At 37.7% G+C, this 20622-nt stretch overlaps 1 protein-coding gene across 2 annotated transcripts in view; it reads right to left on the reverse strand.

The window, feature by feature from the left end:
- Positions 1-8911: 8911 nt before the first annotated feature.
- Positions 8912-20622, reverse strand: part of NBN (nibrin) — a 36328-nt gene continuing 24617 nt past the window's right edge. The window contains exons 11-16 of one of the 2 annotated variants that reach the window (XM_032223178.1): positions 18561-19020; positions 16837-16905; positions 15271-15423; positions 12990-13103; positions 11602-11651; positions 8912-9559 (exon numbers count right to left, since the gene is read on the reverse strand). In XM_032223178.1, the coding sequence (XP_032079069.1) occupies positions 9532-9559; positions 11602-11651; positions 12990-13103; positions 15271-15423; positions 16837-16905; positions 18561-19020 (874 nt within the window). In that variant the 3' untranslated portion in view covers positions 8912-9531. Of the gene's footprint in view, positions 9560-11601; positions 11652-12989; positions 13104-15270; positions 15424-16684; positions 16906-18560; positions 19021-20622 lie in introns of those variants that run through there. The other variant, XR_004255904.1, reaches the window with a different exon arrangement.

The following is a 20622-nucleotide window of genomic DNA, read 5'->3' on the forward strand; positions in this document are numbered from 1 at the left end:
CATATTCTGAATCGCAATGAGTTACAAATTTGAGATGTGCCTAATCTCTTACATCTAAATCAGATCTAGTGCTTGAGTCTGATGAAGGCACCAATCATTAATCTAAAACATGCAGTACAATCCAGCTAAATCTGACATTTACACAGAAGACATGCTCAACAGAAGCATGTACAGATGGGAGAATTTGCCCATATTTTATGTAGTTTCCATTATAATACATCCACGATATATTTGAGGCAGAATAGCCTGTTAATTATGGGAATTATTGCTATAGAAATCACAAGGGTAACTAGTGGTTCTCTTTGTATTTAATTTTTATAAATTATGAATGTTTTATTTTTTAGCCTCCTAAACTTTGATTATGTTCATTGGCAGCAATCCCTACAGACATCAAAATGCATGTATAGCAAATTAGTTTCCTAATCTCCAATTTTTGTCAGTTATACCCCTGTCCATTTAAACCTGGGGTATTTACTATTTGGTAAAATATGGAGGAAAAATTAAATGTAATTTATGCTAATATATAAAATATGTGGAACTGGAATTGGTAAGCAATTATACTCTAAATATAAAAGTTGGCAAGAATAAAAAGCATTTACTTTTAATTCACTTTACCCTTGTGTATATTATGGAGTATATAACATAGTAATTCTGGATTAAATTGAGTGTGGGATTAAATGAATGTCCAACATTTAAAGACTGCCTATTTTTCATTGTAGGGATAAACTTCAGGGTTGCCAATAATTTTAAATAAAAGCATGGCATTCCAAAGATTTGTCTTTTCCCTCTCGTACATAAACTTTTTAAAAAACTCATCCTCTGTTTTTTACATTTTGTCTCTATCAATTTGTATCAGAACTGTTGTAAACTCAAATTAGTAGCCTCAGTGTTGGAGATACACAAGTTAAATTCATTGTAAAACACCCAATAAAGAAACTGTCAAGGTTCATTAAACTATTTTAATATTTTTAAAGAGGGCCCCTTCAAATCAGTTGTTGGCTTTTTAAGTTTATCATTTACCTGGCAGATCAGGGTAACAAACTAATCTTTTAGTTTGTTACCCTGTTCCTTCAAAGACTTAAAGAACACTACCTGTCCAAATTTGACTATAAACCACTACATTCTTACAGTTTTCTAATTATTATTTCTAATTATTATCTTTCCTAAATAGTTTAATGCAGAACCTTTCAGTATAATAGAAAATCAATTTGGTTGGAAGCAACAAATGAATTTGAATGTGGTTAAGTTACTTTGTTGGAATACCATTTACAATCCATTTTTCATATTTTCCTTATGAAGGATTACCCTAAATTAATGGTTATTATTATATTATTAAATGATCATAAACCAGAATAGCACTTAACTCATAGAAGTGCTTGCATGCCAAAACTCTTCTTTCAATGTTTCATTCAATTTGACATAGGGGAAATATCCTTTTCATAGCCAAGATGGGGCGGGGACAGTGGTGGGTTACAGGCAGTAGGCCCCGGAGCACCGGGTACCGTTCCGGTATGGTGCTCCAGAGGGCCTGCCCGCGCTCCTTACCTGTCTCTTCAGCGCTTCCATGCACTGTTCATACAGCGCCTGCGCAACGCTCCACTGAGCAGCTGGAGGCTCATGGAGTCGTTGCTGGATGGTAAGACGTGTGCATATGCATGCATGGTACATGTGTGTGCACATTCATATGGAGGACACCGTGTCCCGTTGCAACCGTATTGGTTGCATGGAATCCGGAACCCACCACTGGGTGGGGATAAGATTTTTTTTGTCGCATATTTATGTGTGTGTCTTAATCCTTGCAGGTACCTAATACATCTATTTCATGCCTTTTAGTGTACTGCCCTCAACTTACTACAAAATAAAATTGGGATCTTATAAATAACATTAAGATTAAGCAGTTCAGTGGTACAATGCAGAAATCCATATTTTTCTATGATTCTCCTCCAGTAAAAAGAATCACAGTATTTGTGAGTTTGATACTACTGGAAGTCATAGTGTTAAGTAGAAACTTAGAGCCAAAGTATCAAAATCATATATTACAATATTAGGTGTTATATTTATAATAGGCTTAGGGATCTCATGGAAACGGAAGCTGCAAAATGGCTGTATTTTGTGTGAGATTTTGGAGCATTCTCCAATGGTCTATTTATATTTACATGTAATTGCTTTTTATTGGTTTAATTTTTTTAATGATTATTTAAGACTTGATTTAATTGTTTTTTTGGTTGTTGTTGTTGTACACTGCCCAGAGACACATTCAGGAGAGGGGCAGTTACATAAATCTGAAAGATATATAAACCCTCCTCTCACAATCATATATACTAGCAAATCAAAGAAAGCAATGCTGTTTTTTGGTAAATGATCAGCCAAATTTGATAAAATACTAGGATAACAAAGATAAAACAGATAAATATGTAACATACTGTATTTTACTACAATGATGTGTTGATTACATGTGCATGTGTAAATTAAGTTATTGCAATCTATGAAGTATATGTATGTACATATACATACGTACATACATACACACACACACACAACACACCTAAAAAAGGTAGCATGTATTAAATGAATTCAGCTACTGAACTGATAAAGGGTTTAGAAATTTTATGGCCTTCCTGGTTATCTATGTACCAGGAGCAGAATGTAAGCAGATCTGATTTTCCTGTAGAATTTATAATAATAATGCATGCAAAATTATTTTGATCCCTTGTCACCACATGGTCACGGGTAGGTTTTCTCAGTTAATGGGAATTGGGAATATCTGCCTTGGTAAGATGTCTTTGTTGCTAGCTTTGAAAAATGCTATTCACAGCTCAGGAAGTTAGATTTTGGAAAGAGCTTGCTGGTTCCGAAATATCCTTATTAATCCAATCCAACACGTGCAATGTTAGAACATACTATTAACTTAATCTGAAACTTCACATCCCTTATTCTTTGAGCAGTTGTTCGGTTTGGTCATATCCTAAAGAAATTAGGAATCATAGAAAGCCTTATAATGCCAATGTCTGCTCTTCAGCCGCTTTCAGGAAGAAGAAAAAAATTGTCTGTTAAAATTAGAGGGGTCAGTCCAATTGAAAAGAACTGGATTTTCAGGCAGTGATTTATCATTGTCCAAGCCCTCCTTACCTGGATTGCATTTTGGTGCCCTACTACCTTGCACAAAAATATACTCCACCCTCTTCACGGCCTTTCTAGATTTTAAGCATGCCGTTGACTCTTCTTGAAGATGTTGCACTTCTCATCCAACAAGCTTCTTCATGTCTTCTTTGGAACAGCTATGACCTTGATGAGAATCTCCATAGACATGCCTTTGATTCAATTTCCAGGAATGCCCTTTGGGGAAAAATTAGAAGCCAACTTTTGACAGGCATTTCCTCTTTCTGATACAGAAATATTCCATCACCACCCTAAGAACAAGGTGCAATATCCAAGAGTCCTTTTCTGACCCAATAGGTGTTCAGAAAGGAGTGTGTAGGATTTGCACCTCAGTTCAGTGGTAGACTTTCATAATCCAGGTTTCTATGTATCTAAACCACCAGGGTACAAAATCCCTATACTACTTTTTACTGATCATAAACTATCATAATGCTAAAAAGAGCAACAGCAGCATTATTTTGGTATTGCAGTTAAAATTGCCTGCTTCTGAATTTTGAAAAATCTAAAATCCTGGTCTTTGTTAGAAAAGCCACCCACCTATTCTGGAAATCAAAGGAAATTACTGCATTTAACATCTTAGGGTATTTTTCCACTCTAAAGGCACCTGGAACCTGCATGGAATCACATAGTGAAGTTAGCGCTTAGGTCTACAGGTGCTATTAAGCACTTCGTTCACACAAGTTGAGAACAATCAATCTCTGCAAGCATTAAAACTTTTTAAGGCCACACCACTGCCTCAAATCCCTTATTATGCACAAATAGCAATTTATGCAAAGAAGAATGAAGTAAAAGCCGTGCCAATAAATTTTTTGAAATCAACCCTTTCTGCTCCCAATGGAACAACGAACACCCAATAAAGGCTCAAGATGGGAATACCTGCAATCCAGGTAAAGGATGATGATAAACTACTAGCACATTAAATTAGCAAGAATCTGCAAAATTCCCCACAATGAATGCATGAAAGCCATGTGAAGTTGTATATAATTCAAGAAAAAAATGCATATAGTGACTGATAACATTTGCAGCTGAAAAGCCATTCATGGCTTTCTTGGTTAGTAAAGCAAAATGTGATGGGAATATAGAAATATATTTTGCCTGCTTTGCAGAAACCAGGAAAACAAATGGTTTTGAATTGTTGGCAGCCTTTCAATTTAAACCTTCTAGGTTAATCAAACTACAAACATAATATTCTGATAGGTAGAGCCTGGATATGTAAGCATGTCTGCATTTAAAACAACCTTACAGCTAAGCTTACTATGATGTATGAACCCTCATTTGCGTGTAATGTTGCTATTACATTGTGGCTGGCATGCCCAATGTGCATTTATGTTTAGGCAGAGTAAGACTTTATGAAGTTATAAAGAGAATGAACTTTATATGGAGGAGAGGGAGAGAGAACATCCAATTATTATGATCAATTGTTTTGCAACACTTTAAGAAGTTTAAAACAGCTAACTCACATGAGCTTCATTAACCTTATACAATGGAAGTTTTCAAACTTGAATGTGATTATGAACTACATTGTTTCCATTTTTAAGCCATTTCCCTAGACAATTATATAACTGAAGTTCACTATGCTATTATTGATTATTCAATACGAATTTAAAGATTTTGAAGAAATGCTACTTACTGAAACCTGGGCCAAGAATTTATGTAGTGATTTGACATAAATGAAAATTAAATTGATTTTTTAAAAAGCAATTAATTGCATAGAGTATTTTTGGAAAGATATGGAATTGCAAAGCAATGTTCTTTATTCTAATTGCTGTTAATTCCTTATAGGCATGCCTGATACATTAATTTAAATTACAATAATAAAAGTATGTGTGTCTAGAGATTCAAGTATATCTGAAGGAGAAAATGACATCATTAAACTGCACAGACCTGAGAACAGTAGAAAGATTAGCTACTTTCCTCTAGCAGCAGTTATGTTACCCATATATTTCTTTCAACATAGTTTCTTAAAATAATCTAGAACGGGATGTAAATGATGTATTTGAACACTAGTTCCAATTTGCTTGAGAAAACTCCTTTCTTTTATTGGTGGGTACAATTCCTGTGATGCTGAAGTTTCAAATGTCGATACTGTACTACAAGTATCTGGAAAGACAACACACATCATTAAATCTATCTTATATTTTGCCTAAGTCCTGCCTATGTTTTGAAATAAGAATGATATTCAAGGTTTCTAGAAGTAGAAAGTAAGAAGCAGGTAGCAATTTTAGATATTCTGGTTCACCAGAGTTATGTGAAACATGCTCTTCTTCCAGATCAGAACTGTCAAGAACTTAAATGATATCTCCACGATGGACACTGAGCTTTTCTTCTCTTCCCAAAAGTTTAAATAAAAAGAGTCTGTATAAGAATGCCCTGATGAGGAACAAGCTCAATGTCTTGGATGAATATAGGTTGATTCCTGGAGACAGAGATTAATTTAAGAATTTACCAATTTATACAGAGAAACGAGCCTTTCTTGAATGTCTAAGAGGATGAAATCTCCAGGAATATTTCCAGTCCCCTGCTGAGGAAAGAACCATGATGTTTGTTGCATTTGAGCCTTTGCTCAAGGCATTTGTCATAAAAAAAACCCACCTATGGATATGGTTTAATTTCAATATAAATTTAAGAGAATGAAGCCACCTTGATTGCCAAGCTCAGCCATGTATCAGGTTTGAAAGCATTCTTTATTCCAAACACTTAAGCAGGGGTGGCTTCATAATTTTTAGCAAGGGATTCTCTACCCGGTTGCACCTCGGCAGGGGGCCATTTTTGCCCTTCCCGGGCTCTAGAGGCTTTCCTCCAGCCTCCAGGAGGGCAAAAATGGTTCCCTAAGGCTCTGGAGGCCGGAAACTTCCCAAACTTCTGGTAGGCCCATTTTTCGCCCTCCCAAGTCTCCATGTGTGCCCTGCACTTCTCTGCATCCAAAACGGCCGCATGAGGACTCCTGGGAGGGGCAGGGTAGGCGGGGCCAGCCAGGAGTGAGATTTGGGGGTCTCCGAACTGCACAGGATCTTAGCTAGAGGTTCTCCCGAACCCCTGTGAACCCCCAGCAGCCCAACCCTGTTTTAAGTGAATTCTACTTGAAACTGTCCATGGCTACTTTAAATGTATGCTTGGCAACAGCTTTCCTGCTTGGGAAGGCAATGAAGGAGAAGAGGCATTCTCTCCAGAAGCCTTCTCAGGACACCCACTTCGATCTTGCCTCTGATCAGTGCTGCCTTTTCTGCCTGAACTCTGCCTTTCATATAGACAAGGAAAACAGCAATCCTAACCTGTAAGCAGCATAAAGGTATTTCAGTAATTGAGGTGAGCGAGTGAGAGTATGAGCCAGTGAGAGCTATAGAAGATATAAAAATATTTTGAGAAAATATACATGCTAGCAGTTTTATGGATTTGTCTTTCTAGTTGATTTTTGCTAAAAGGAAGATATAGCAATCTCACAACACATTGACAATTTTATTTGTTTGTAGCATGCTGTAGCATACTGTGAAAGTAGCCAAGAAGCCATAATTCATACCACCACGTGTTGTATGAATAATTCCAATAAAAAAGTCAATAGAAAATAGATTTTAAAAACTTTGCTTTTCACTAGAAAATGATACTTTTCTATTTTCTTGTTTGCTCTTTGATCTGAGAATTACATTATTAATTACACAGTTCAACTGCTGTTGTATATATGCAAAAAGCCTGGAGGTTATTTGTATGTAGTACAATGAAGTTATGGTATTCTCAGTGTTCCTTTCCTTTCCTCCCCTAAAAAATTATCATTAAAATTTCACCAGCATTTACTCAGGATAAATTGTGCTTAGGATAAATTAAAAATAAAAACAGCTGTAAAAAAAGATCATGTTTGAAAGGAAACCTATTAGAAAATAATACTTGATATTCAGCAACCTATTGCATCAATATTTTATAGCAAAAGAGGGCTATTAACTTTGCTAGAAAACTGACTCAACGGACCTAGCCTCTCTCAGAAGAGTCAACCCATCTGCATTTCTGCTAGCAGAAAGGCCAAATAGGGTCAATTCCGTCACTTCCATAAGAAAACAGCAATTTGGGGCTTGCCTTCTCTTTGAATAGTTTCCAAATTATCTATTTGTATTACAGCTGCTTCAGCCCTTACTTTTCTGCATTGGGGTTTCTTTTAATTGATGTTTATTATCAGACTCAAGCATAGGGTATCAGGATAATATAGCACTCGCTTTCTCACAGTTATTTTAAAGCAATAAAGAGGAACTTGAAATGAAGGGAAAAAATGTGATTCTCTGAAATAAAACATACCTATCCAGCAATTTCAAAAATCCATGGTTTCTATACATAGGTTTTAGACAATTATATTCTCAACACGTTAAATAAATAATGTTAAGTTACTGCAGAGATTGGAAAAATGTAATGGATAAACGAGAATGATCTCAAATAATTGGGGGTATGAAAGAAAAATGCTTGGAAAATCAATCCAATTATTATACCAGCTTAGGAAAGGTCTTCATATCCACATGGGAAATTGATTAATATTTTGCACTCCTAGCTCATTAGTACACTTCTTCAGGCTGGTGATTTTTTAAAAATAACATATAATCATTCGATGTTTGATTCTATCCTTACCATGATGCTAAATTTTCTGCAAATCAAAGAATTGTTGCATTAAAACAAATGGAGACTTTCTCAATCTTTGCTTTAGCATTTACTTGTTTTTACTATTTAGAAGATGATATATGTTAATGTGAAGTAATCAACATCTGAAAATTATTTCTTTTCTTTCTTCAGATTAGAAAACATATACCATAAACAGGACACTTTTGGAAAAAGGCACATTTCCTCAGAGAAAACATTTATTGGTTAGCTTACACAAATGTCTGCTTTGTGGTATGATTCTCCAGTTGAAAATAACTCAGCTAAACCAACAAAATATTCATTTATCCATAGTATGTAGCATAGTATATAGTGCAAATCTATATTGGAGTGATTCAACTTGACAGTGAAGACTCCTAAAGTTAAAATATACTTTTAAAAAAAAACCTTTTTATAGCATATTTGAGTAGGCAGAAACTCCATTGTGAAAGGAATTTGAAGCACATCCTACTTCTAATTCCCCGATCAGGATCTTTTTCTTAGAACTGTTTAAAGGAGTTAAATATTACAGGGACTAGACTGTAACATCTAGTTTACACTTATGTTTAATAAATGTGACTTATTAAAAGGGCCATCTTTTATAAATAGAAATAGTTGCAATGCATAAATTAAACACAAACTTCAAAATTGCCTTTTAAAAATGTGGTATCTCCATTTCTTTTTATTTTTTATTTTAAAAAAGGCTTTCATAGAAAGTTCTTAAAATGTGGCATGAAATGGAATTCTAAAAGCATAAAATATATTAAGTTCAGTATCTGACAACGAGCAAATAGCTTGTTAGCAAAAACCAAAACCATAACTTTCCTATGTTGGAATGCTACTAAAAGCTTGGTATTTTCAAGATTTGTTCCCAGATTGTTTAGATGAAATCTCTAATATCAGCACAATACAGTATCTTGTACCCACAATCCTTTAGGTCCATGATGGTGAACCTACGGCACGTGTACCAGAGGTGGCTCACAGAGCCTTCTCAGTGGGCCAGCACATCATTGCCAGCTGCTCTTCTAGTTTCTGGTGTGCGCATGCATGGCGGGCAGCTGGTCTTCACCTGTGCCGGAGCACTGGAAACCCAAAGACCAGCTGGCTGGCGCACACATGCGTGCCGGACAGCTGGTCTTTGGGTTTTTGGTGCTCTGGCGCACACGTTCCAGTTTGGGCACTCGGTGCCGAAAACATTTGCCATCACTGCTATAGGTGAATGGCAATACTTTCAGAACCATCTGTCTTTTCCTATGCCTCTCTCATTAAACTTTCTAGTTACTCTAAGAACAGCTGTGTGGACTCCCCCTCATCCACTAGTTTTCATCACACGCTACAATGGTGTATTTAATGGAAATATTGAAAGCAAGGTTCTCAGTGCTATTCAATGGGTTTTCTAGGCTGGGAAAATTACATTTCCCACAATTCCTTGTACCCAACATGCAGCACAAATGTAGGTGGGAGAATTTCAGTAAATAGTAACAAGGTTGGAAGAGGCTTGAAAATTATGCAAATGCAGGAAGCTTAAAATTCCTTTCTGGCTCAGACTGGATGTTGAATATTTTCCTTTGGGTTAATATTTCAAAGCCTACAAGAAAATTGGCTTGTTTTGGATCCATCACTAATTGGAGAGGTCTCAAGTTCTTTTTCTTATAAACAGAAACATTCTTTTTAAAAAGTCACATTTTCAGCAGATGTGTTTGATTATAAAGTAACTCTTTGATTCTGCAGTTTATTACTAGCCAGCAATTAGAGGTACAATTATCTTCTTTTTATTCGCGGATCATACCTGTAAATTAAGAAAAAGTATGTAAATACAGATTACTTAAGAAATCTTTAAAATTTATGTCGTGTTCAATAAATAGAACCTTAAATTGACTAACAAATGAGACAATTATAAAGGAATAAAGTAATAAGAAACCATACAAAAATATTAAATGAGATAAAGTAATGTAGCAATGAGGAAATCTGACTACAGTTAAACAGGTTACTTATTAAAATCCCCATATAAGCCATAAAGGATCCTGGGTGACTTCAATCCTACCATAAATGAATGGCCTAACTAATCTTACAAAGTTGTCCCCAGGACAAAACAGGAGGCCTGGAGGAATATCTGAGATCATTAAAAAGAAGCAGAAGAATGGCAGTAAACAAGCATTGGAAGTTTATCAATATTTCTCCTGAAATATTTGTTTGACCAACATGATGAAACCATACGGGCTGGTCACATTGGGTGCTCTCAGGCACAAAAGAACAAAAATACCAGATCTATACATGAAAGTTCAATTAAACTGATTAATTGCTATAGCCCCGTGATGGCGAACTTCTGGCACGCGTGACAGAAATAGCACACAAAGTTATCTCTCCGGGCACACCAAGCCGTTGCCCATTGGTCTTCCGGGTTCCAGCACGCTGACCAGCTGGTCTTCATGCATGCGGGAGCACCAAAAACTGGAATAGCAGCTCCTTGGTACGCATGTACACGCCATGAGGCTCAGTTTCTGGTTTCCATTATGCGCATGCGCACAGGCCAGCTAGTCTTCACACACACATGCTTCCCAGAATCCAGAAGACCAGGTGACTGGCACGCATATGCCAGGGAGCTGCTCTTCTGGTTTCTGGAGCTCCCGTGCGTGCATGCACTCGGTGCTGAAAAAGTTCTCCAACACTGCTATAGCCTATGCACAAGAATCTTTTCAACAAATGGTTGAGACTAATCTGCTCTAACTGCTTAGATTTAGATGAGGGTCAACAGTACTCAAGGACGGTTGGACTTAGTTCACAAGTTTCATATATTATATCCTTCATAATTTCAACATAAAACTGAACATAATTTATCTTTCCAAAGCACAGATCTACATCTATTGTCCAGGAACATGTAAAATTCCAAAGAAAACAAAAAACTACCGTATTGTTTGAAGGATAAGACGCAGCAAGGTTTTGAAGAGGCAAATTTTAAAAAAAGTTTTTGCATTCTGCAGACCTCTCAAAAATGGCCCATTTTTTGCAAAACCGGGCCCATATTTTTTCAAAAAAGGGGCATGAATAACCTTTAAAAGGCTTGTAGAGTGCTTCTGGGGGGTGGCCATGCCCCCCCCCCCCCAAACGAGCAAACAATGGCCAATTTTTCGCAAAAAATGGGCCAGTTTTTCATCAAAAAAAGGCACGGATAGCCTTTAGGAAGCTTATAGAGTTTTCCTGGGAGCTGGAAGGGGGCACAAAATGGCACGTTTTTCACTCATTTCTGCCCTCCCCAGCCTCCAGGAGCACTCTGCAAGGCTCCTAAAGGCTATGAATGGCTATTTTGGTGAAGGGGGCAGGGTTTCGGGAGGCAAAAAATGCTGTATTCAATGTATAAGATGAACCCAGATTTTCAGCCTCTTTTTTGAGGGAAAAAGGTGCGTCTTATACTCCAAAAAATACGGTATTTATGGTGACTGCTTTAATACTCTGGAATAGTGTGGAATCCCAATTAGCTAGCCAGTGAATTGTCATACAGGAAATTATCTTCTCTACTCATACTTGAATAGTTATAGAGGTTTAAAGCCCCAATTCACTTAATGGAGAACAAAATGGTACCAAAAATTAAGGGAAAATCAGTAAGGAAAAAAAATAATCAAGAGTTTCCTTCTAAAAGCATACATGCCCAAAAATCTTTGGTTTGAAGAAACAGCTACACATTTCATATATTTATTTACATAGGCAAACTTACTTACATAACGCTGATCATTATTGGTTCATCAGGACAAAAAAAAGAGGAATTGTGTCATTTCACTAAACTGCTCTGAAGAAAAGTGTCACTGACTCCTCTATTAAAAATAAGTTTCTTACCGGAACAGATCATCTGCAAGTGACTCCTCTCTTGTTTGACAATTCTGCTCCTAGAAAAAAATGAATGTTTCTTTAAGAACGAGTAGCAAGGATTTTTCCTATAAATTTTAAATAGAATCATTCATAAATAATATCCTATGCTGTACAACCACAATGCTATTTCTGTTCACCATATTTCCTTCCTACTGCAAAAATAGGCAATATCAAGCCTTTCCTAAGGTTGAGGAAAGGAAGGAGCGCAGGGAAGGATCACATAAGCTCCCTCTGATTTTTCACAATACCTCTTCTATGCCAACATGCCATCCTTGCATGTTGTGTACATCAAAGATTCAAATAATTGCACTCAATGTTCTATTGTGTTCAGAAAGAATAAGGGTTTAATAAAAACAAAATTCTATAGATTTTTCAAAGTGTGTTTTTTAGTTCTTGTAATTTTAATAGTTCTTATGTTTATAATTATTTTTATTGTATTGCCAGCTGCCCAGAGTTGCTTTGGATAGCAAGATGGAGAGCATATAAATGTAATAAATAAAATGGGTTCCTAAGAATTCTTAATCACAGCAAGTACATCTCTAAGAATCATGCACATAAACATCAATCATATTCAAGGATCTTTTATATAGTTGAGATTTGCTGTTTTCTCAGAGAACATTGTATCAAACAGCACTGAGGTGCCTAGATCAGGCACACTCAAGAATCAATCTAGTCTCTGAGCACGTGTTGTCTGAGATTCCTGATTTACAGTATTTAAAACAATATTTTATTGATAAAATTATCAATAACTTTAAAAAGTGATCCTAAATTAGAGGCTTGTTTTAAGTCCTTACTGAACCACACAGCTTAGGGCTTCTAAACTCTCTTTCAGCTTAGTCTAGTTGTGGGAGCATAATTAAGTAAATACTATATATATTCTATATATAATCTATGAAAACAAATATATACACATCCCTGTTTCCCCTAAAATAAGACCTCCCTGGATAATAAGCCCAATCGGGCTTTTGAGCTAAAATAATCCTTCCCCGAAAATAAGCCCTCCAGAAAATATTGCAACACAGCAGCAGCCATGTGGTGGTCATGCTCGCCGCCTCCTGCACTTCAAAAATAAGACCTCCCCAAAAATAAGGCCAAGTGCTTATAAGCCTCCCCTAAAATAAGACTGTCTTATTTTCAGGGAAACACAGTACACACACACACTTTAAACTCTCAGAGAAAAGTTAGAATACAGGAGACGGTGAAAAACAAGGTGAGAAATCAATATTCTACACATATGTGCTATAAAGTTGTATCCTTTTATCATGGTAAACAACTTTTTTTGCAAAATATTTTAAGCACTAACAATGTCAGTGGTGTTTATATTAGATTTTTAAAAAAATATTTGTATTTCCTACCTCCATTTCTTGTCTCAACCAATCTTCCATGTCAGGGTTTCTTCTAGCATGATGAGCTATCAGATCTGATCCTCCAATAATGTTTGGCAGCCTTCCTGCCCCAGGATAAGCTATCTGTCCAGGGGGGAAAAAGCATATCCATGTGAACAGAAATATTAATTACTGCCCATTGTTTGAAAGCAGAAGAAAATAAATGCAAATTTGTACCTTGCTTCATTTATTTCTTAAACAAAGTAATCCAATACAACAAATAACAGGATGAAAAATTAATCACTCCAACAGCTCTCATGTACGAATTTGGGACCATAACCCAATGCTGCAGCATTTCAAGCAATAATATTTCAAGGTTTTCTAGTATGAATTGCTCAATTGCTGGCCCTAGCACAAATTTCTATGAGATCTAGGCCTGGACTTAACTTTACAAAACATTTGTAGACCTGCTTGTTAGTTTGGGATTACTGTCTTGCTGAATTACTCACATTTCAGCTTCAGCTGATAGACAGATAATACTCTCCATGATATAAAGCTTTCTTTTGCTATGGTAAATCATCCATGTTCTGAGTCAGGAAGGTTTTCTAAGGCACGTTTCCCATTTATCGTAAACACTTCTTAAATCAGAAAAAAAATATTTCAAGCGTGATATATGGTATAGGTCAGTGGTGGCTAATCTTTTTGTCATCGCATGCCAAAGTACGCACGCCCACGCACAACAGTAGGCATGCGTGCCCGCACCCATAATGCAATGCGTGCATGACACCCATTCCCCTCCCCCTGCACATTCATGTGACACCCCCTCCTGCGCTCCCCCCCCATACGCGACCCCCGTGTCCCATTTTGAGCCTCCTAGTTCTCCCTGCAGCTTCCTGGGACCAAAAGCGGGCCATGGGGAGGAACTCTACACTCCCCACATGTGCGCACTCCCCCCTGCCCCCTCACATGTGCGCGCTCCCTGTGCATGTGTGCACATTTTCCTCATTTGCCCACGCATGCACAACAGAGACCCAAAAATCATCTGGCCGGCAGGAGACACACACACATGCACAATGGAGCTGAGCTGGGGCGACAGCTCGCATGCCCTCAGAGAGGGCTCTGCGTGCCACCTGTGGCATGCCTGTCATATGTTTGCCATCATGGGTGCAGGTAGTCCTTGATTTAACAACCATAATTGAGCCCAACATTTCTGTTGCTAAGCAAGACAATTGTTAAGGGAATGTTGTCCCATTTTACAACAGTTCTTGATACAGTCATTCAGTTAATCTCTGTGGCTGCTAAATTAGTATCATGATTGTTAAGTGAATCTGGCCTCCTCATTGACTTTGCTTGTCAGGTTGCAAAAGTTAATCACATGAGTCAGGGACATTGCAGTTGTCATAAATATGAATCTGTTGCCGAGCATCTGAATTTTGATCACATGACCATGGATGCTGCCACGGCCATGTTAAAAATGATCATAAATCAATCTTTTCGGTGGTGTGGTAACTTTGAACATCCACCAAATGAATGGTTTTAAGTTGAAGACTACCTGTATTAGGTTCTTGTTGTAGTAGGCAGTATTTGGTTTCTGCCAGATATAACAGCATTAATCTGTGACTCAAAAGTTATACTTTTAAAACAAATTATGTAGTCTGACAGCTGTCAAAAGGCTCTTTGGCAATTTACTTAGTGAAATTTCTTAGTGAACAGTGATTTCCACCCTGATAATCTCCTATTAATCCCATTTTTACCTATAATTTTTTTTGGTGGTAGAATTAGAGATTTTAGTCAAGGCAACAAAGACAAGAAAATTTCTGGAGGTTTTGGTTTTTTTTTAATGACTTCCGGGATGACTTTATGCTGTGCCCTTAGAGTAATTTGGACAAAACCGTCTATGAAGATTTATTATTCTTTCAAATTTTCTTCATCCCAGGACTGTGTCTCTGACAATAGATCAGCTGAGTCCCAAAACTTATCCTGCATTGTAGGCAATACAATGCCTTTTTTAAAACAGAAAACTCCTAAAATTTCTTTGAGTGAGGCCTCTACAAATGTTATGGTGGGAACTTCACTTATTTATGAGAACTTATTTGTTCACTAAAGCTCCTGTATACGTCAGCAGCACCCACAGCAATATCTCAAAACACTTTTGCATATTCAAACATTCAGAAAATAAAAAGGAGGCAAATACTTTTTAAAAATTACTAATTGTCCACATGCAAAATCAAGAGAGGAATAAAACAGGATTAAACAAACATTCTTAAAAAATAATATTCTGAATAAGACACCCTTGTTACAATATACAAACCTTTTTAAATTTTTTAAAGTTGCTCAGATGTCCGTAGTCTGAATTTGCTTGAGGACTGATATTCCTTGGTTGAGTAACAACCAATGATCTAAATTCCATTAGCAAAAGTTTATTAGGGAGATAGCTTGAAACATCTCCACATTTACCTGGATTCTTATTTAGGGAGAGAAAGGAAGAACAATTAGTAGAGGTACTCTAATCAAACTTCTCTATCATTAATGAAATTACCAGAAATACTGTATGCCCTCCCATTTTTGGGTTTATATCCCAAATCAATATTTCCCCAAATTTTGTAATGAAACCCATTTTATTATGAAAAATTCAAACAATGTGAACTTATATAAGAATCATGTGCTATGAAAACTTCCTAATTAACTAATTCATCAAATATAAACAGGTTTTTTTCCTTTAAAGAAAATCAGCATTGTGTGACAAAGTCACTCTGACAATTCTTGATCTTTTGAACAATTGGGACATAAAAATATTACATATTTTAGATGTAAAAAGGGAAGCAACCATCAATGTTGGTACAAATTAGGGAGTCTTTCAGATTTGGGAAGCTACATGTAACCCTTCAGGCTCTTGATTAGTCACCTCTGATCTATTAGTCTCAACTTTTTCTTTCTAATAGACATTTTTTTTAAATCTCCCAACAGTTCCTATGAAAAATAAAATAAAATGGATCTTCTTTTATACTCCAAATTCTCAAATGGAATAATTACTGTTTGATAGCCTGACAAATAGCAGCAAGAGCCAAAAAAGGAGAATATTTGTAGCTAAGGTTTGAAATGAAGAGTTTTTGGTGGTCTCTGAGCTTGGTTTTTTTTTTCTTGCAGATGTTTCAATACCCAAACTAGGAAACATCATCAATGCTAGTAATTAATAGCATGAAAGAGTCAAAGAGGCAGAAACCACATGACCTATTTTCTTCATGCTACTGTCAATAATGTTATGGGTAAGAAACAGTGGTGGGATTCAGCCAGTTCGCACCTATTCGGGAGAACCGGTTCTTAACTTTCTAAACGGCTCAGAGAACCGGTTGTTGGAAGAAATCTTCTTTTGTTTTTTTCCGCTTTACAGGGCTAATCCTGTAGGAAGGCAGGAATGAAACATTCTAGTGTTGTTTCTAGCTTAATCTTTATTGCCCTGCTTACAGAAACTGCCTCTCCGGTTAACCCTTATTACATTGTAACAGCTAAGGCAAAGTGCCCATCGACCTGAGTAATGTTGAGTTGGCCACGCTCACACGGTCACATGACTACTAAGCCCCGCCTACCCACCTGGTCATTAGGACAGAGAACCGGTTGTTAAATTATTTGAATCCCACCACTGGTAAGAAACAGTTATTTTAAAAGTTTTGCTTAACAGTTTAAGTCTTTTTTAATTTAAAAATATTTTTCCCTTCTATATTCACCTTTTACTAAACTTATTTCTTGTATTTACATCCCACCTTCCTCCAAAGCTCAAGGCACCGTACACAGCTGTGCAATTTTATTTTCACCATAACCCTGTGACGTAGCTTGAGATAAACATGAATATAATCCTTAGATCTGAGTCAATTCTTACAGGTTCTGGTGGTTCTTCTTTGATTTCTTCTTTCTGGGTTTCTGCTGGAAGGGATTCCTCATTTTTTCCCTGTTTAATGGAAAGATATATTTGTACAGATAGCCCTTGACTTATGACCACAATTGAATGTATGTTGTTAAGTGTGAAAATATTTAAGTGACTTTAGCTTGTCAGAAGGTCACAAAAGGTGATCACATGACCCCAGGACACTTCAACCATCATGAATATGAACCAGTCATATCCAAATGTAAATCACTTGAGCATGGGGAAGCTGCAACGGTCATAAGTGTGAAAAATGGTCATAAATCACTTTTTTCAGTTGTAACTTTGAACAGTCACTAAACGAACTGTTGTAAATCGAGGGCTACTTCTATGTATTTGTAGAAAATCTGTGTTTGTCCTAGTATTATCACTTAGGTTTATATCCCACTTTTCCATTAAAAGATCCTGGCAGGTATAAATAGCACCCCCTCCTCCATTTTGTCCACACCTAATCCTATGGGTAGGCTGAGTTAAAATCAACTGCTAAAACCAACAATGGATGTAACTTAACCTGAGTTTTCCAAACTCTTCTATAATGTGTGAGTCATCATCCTATATTCCCAAGAGGATTTCTTTCATGTATCGTAGCTCATGTATAACCATGATTCTCTCTCCCCCTTCTTCACTTTACAAACAAGATACTTTTGGATTTTTAAAGGATAATATAAAAAGTTAGCTTTCATTTATTAGAAACTTGACTTAAAAGTTGCTGCAATTGCAACTATATCATAAACCTGAGAACAGTCAGGCTTATTCAGGCCTAGCAGATATATCCCCAACTCTTTAAAAAAAACAAAAACCAGGTATTTGCTTTTATTTAGGCATCCTTCCTTTACTAACCCAGGATTCACTGATCCTAGTAGTAGTAGTAACAATTCAAGTATAACCATTTATGCCATAAGTATAGTCCATGAATGCATTCAGACCCTTTCTAAAGCTGCCCATGTTTTGATCATCACTAATTTAGAAATTAGAATAACAAGAGTTGGAAGAGACCTTGAAGGTCTTCTAGTCCAACCTCCTGCTTAGGCAGGAAACCCTACACTACTTCAGACAAATGGTTATCCATTCTTAAAAATGTCCAGTGTTGGAGCATTCACAACTTCTGGAGGCAAGTTGTTCCACTGATTAATTGTTCTGTCAGGAAATTTCTCCTTAGTTCTAAGTTGCTTCTCTCCTTGATTAGTCTCCATCCACTGCTTCTTGTCCTACTCTCAGGTGCTTTGGAGAATAGTTTGACTTCCTCTTCTTTCTCATGAAGTTCCCCAATCTTGAACTATTCCATTGAAAAATAATTATAAGAATCTTTCCTATTTTAAATAATCATTTTTTTAAAAGTCCACAAGCATTTTAAGACAGAAAATCAGCCTACACTTAAGTTTATGAATTCAGAAAAAAAGCTTGAATTATTGCACCTGCTACTACTGCGATTTAAGATGCTTAGATTTATTTGACGATTACCACAAGGTGATATTTTGTGTATGTGCATTTGTGTGCTTCCCCGGAATGCAAATATGTAATTGCTAATTAAATTACATTGTGGAACAAAATTAAGGTATTACATGCAAGAATAGATATATGAAAGGAAATTATTTAAATGCTAACTGATTAATATAGTAAAATGTCTGCAATTTGAAGGACTTAATATATGTATAGATCCCATGAGGAAAAGCAGGTCTTACCAAAAATCTAGTGGCTTCTATTTTTGTTTCTGTGTTTCTTAAAGTGGTTTCTTTAAGATCCAATTTCACTTTCTTCTTTGCATTCTGAGTGTTTTTTGCATCCTGTTCTCCTATATTCTCTTCTAGATCCAATTCTTGGCTTGCAAATACAAGTTCTAAAGAAGCTTCATCTTCCACAGGATCCTCTATTTTCTTTCTCTTCTTTGATGCAGGCATTTCAAGGGGGATACTTTTCATTCCTGTTTGCTTTAACTTGTTATTTTCCACTACTGAAGATTTTCTTGAGTCCAAGTTTGAGTCACTTACTCCTTGTGTTGCTGCACGCTGTCCTTTTTGAGAATCCACATTATTTTCCCGTAGCAAAAAAGGTACAGATGGTGTTTGATGGGAAAACTGTGATGACTTCTTATCCATCTTTGCATGTTTTGATAATGGTGTTTCTAATTCCTCATTCCTTTCTCTTAAAATAAAAAAAGAGACTGAAAAATTGGCCTTAGTTTAAAATATCTTTCTAGTCAACAATAGATAATTGAACAGGTACAGTTACAGGGCCTATGGATATTTCAACAAGGAGGTGTTTACATTTAATCCTGCTTTACAAGCAAGACCAATTCTAAATTCTACCAAGCCCCGATCACTCTGTAATAACCAATATTGGAATAAATTTAGTATTTTTTAGTATTTTATTAATACTTATAGGCCGCCCTTTTCCCTGAGGGGACTCAGGGCGGCTTACATAAAATAATGGAGGGGGAAATACGAAACAATAAACATAAAACAATACATAAGAATAAAATAGTACACAACATTCATTCAATATTCGGGAGGGGGCAGGTTGTGATCTTATCCCCAGGCCTGACGAGCTAGCCAGGTCTTAAGGGCTGTGCGGAAGGCCTGGACGGTGGTGAGGGTACGAATCTCCACGGGGAGATCGTTCCAAAGGGTCGGAGCTGCAACTGAAAAGGCTCTCCTCCGTGTAGTTGCCAGTCGACACTGACTGGCAGATGGAATTCGGAGGAGGCCCAATCTATGCGATCTAATCGGTCGCAAGGAGGTAATTGGCAGGAGGTGGTCTCTCAAGTACGCAGATCCACTACCATGAAGGGCTTTGTGAGAGGTAAGTAGCACCTTGAAGCGCACCCGGAGATCAACAGGTAGCCAGCGCAGCTCGCGGAGGATAGGTGTTATGTGGGCGAACCGAGGCGCACCCACAATCACTCGCGCGGCCGCATTCTGGACTAGCTGAAGCCGCCGGATGCTCTTCAAGGGCAGCCCCATGTAGAGCACATTGCAGTATTCCAGCCTAGAGGTCACAAGGGCCCGAGTGACTGTTGTGAGAGCCTCCCGGTTCAGGTAGGGTCGCAACTGGCGTACCAGGCGAACCTGGGCAAATGCCCCCCTGGTCACAGCCGTCAAATGATGGTCGAATGTCAGCTGTGAATCCAGGAGGACTCCCAAGTTGCGAACCCTCTCTGAGGGGTGTAAAATTTGACCCCCCAGCCTGAGTGTTGGAACAGTGGTCGAATTATTGGGAGGGAAACACAACAGCCACTCGGTCTTCTCCGGGTTGAGTACAAGTTTGTTAGCCCTCATCCAGTCCCTAACGGCTTCAAGACCCCGGTTCATCACGTCCACCGCTTCATTGAGTTGGCACGGGGCGGACAGATACAGCTGTGTATCGTCCGCGTATTGATGGTATCTTATCCCGTGCCTCCGAATGATCTCGCCCAGCGGTTTCATGTAGATGTTGAATAGCAGGGGGGATAAGACCGAACCCTGCGGCACCCCATATGTTAGGGGCCTAGGGGTCGATCGCTCCCCCCCAACTAACACCGACTGCGACCTGTCCGAGAGGTAGGAGGAGAACCACCGCAAAACGGTGCCTCCCACCCCCACCTCCCGCAGTCGTCGCAGAAGGATACCATGGTCGATGGTATCGAAAGCCGCCGAGAGGTCAAGGAGAACCAGGATGGAGGCATGGCCTCCATCTCTGGCTCTCCAGAGATCATCGGTCAATGCGACCAAAGTGGTTTCTGTGCTGTAACCAGGTCTGAAGCCTGAC

The sequence above is a fragment of the Thamnophis elegans genome, chromosome 8 (genome assembly GCF_009769535.1).
Source record: "Thamnophis elegans isolate rThaEle1 chromosome 8, rThaEle1.pri, whole genome shotgun sequence".
NCBI classification, from domain to species: Eukaryota; Metazoa; Chordata; class Lepidosauria; order Squamata; family Colubridae; genus Thamnophis; species Thamnophis elegans.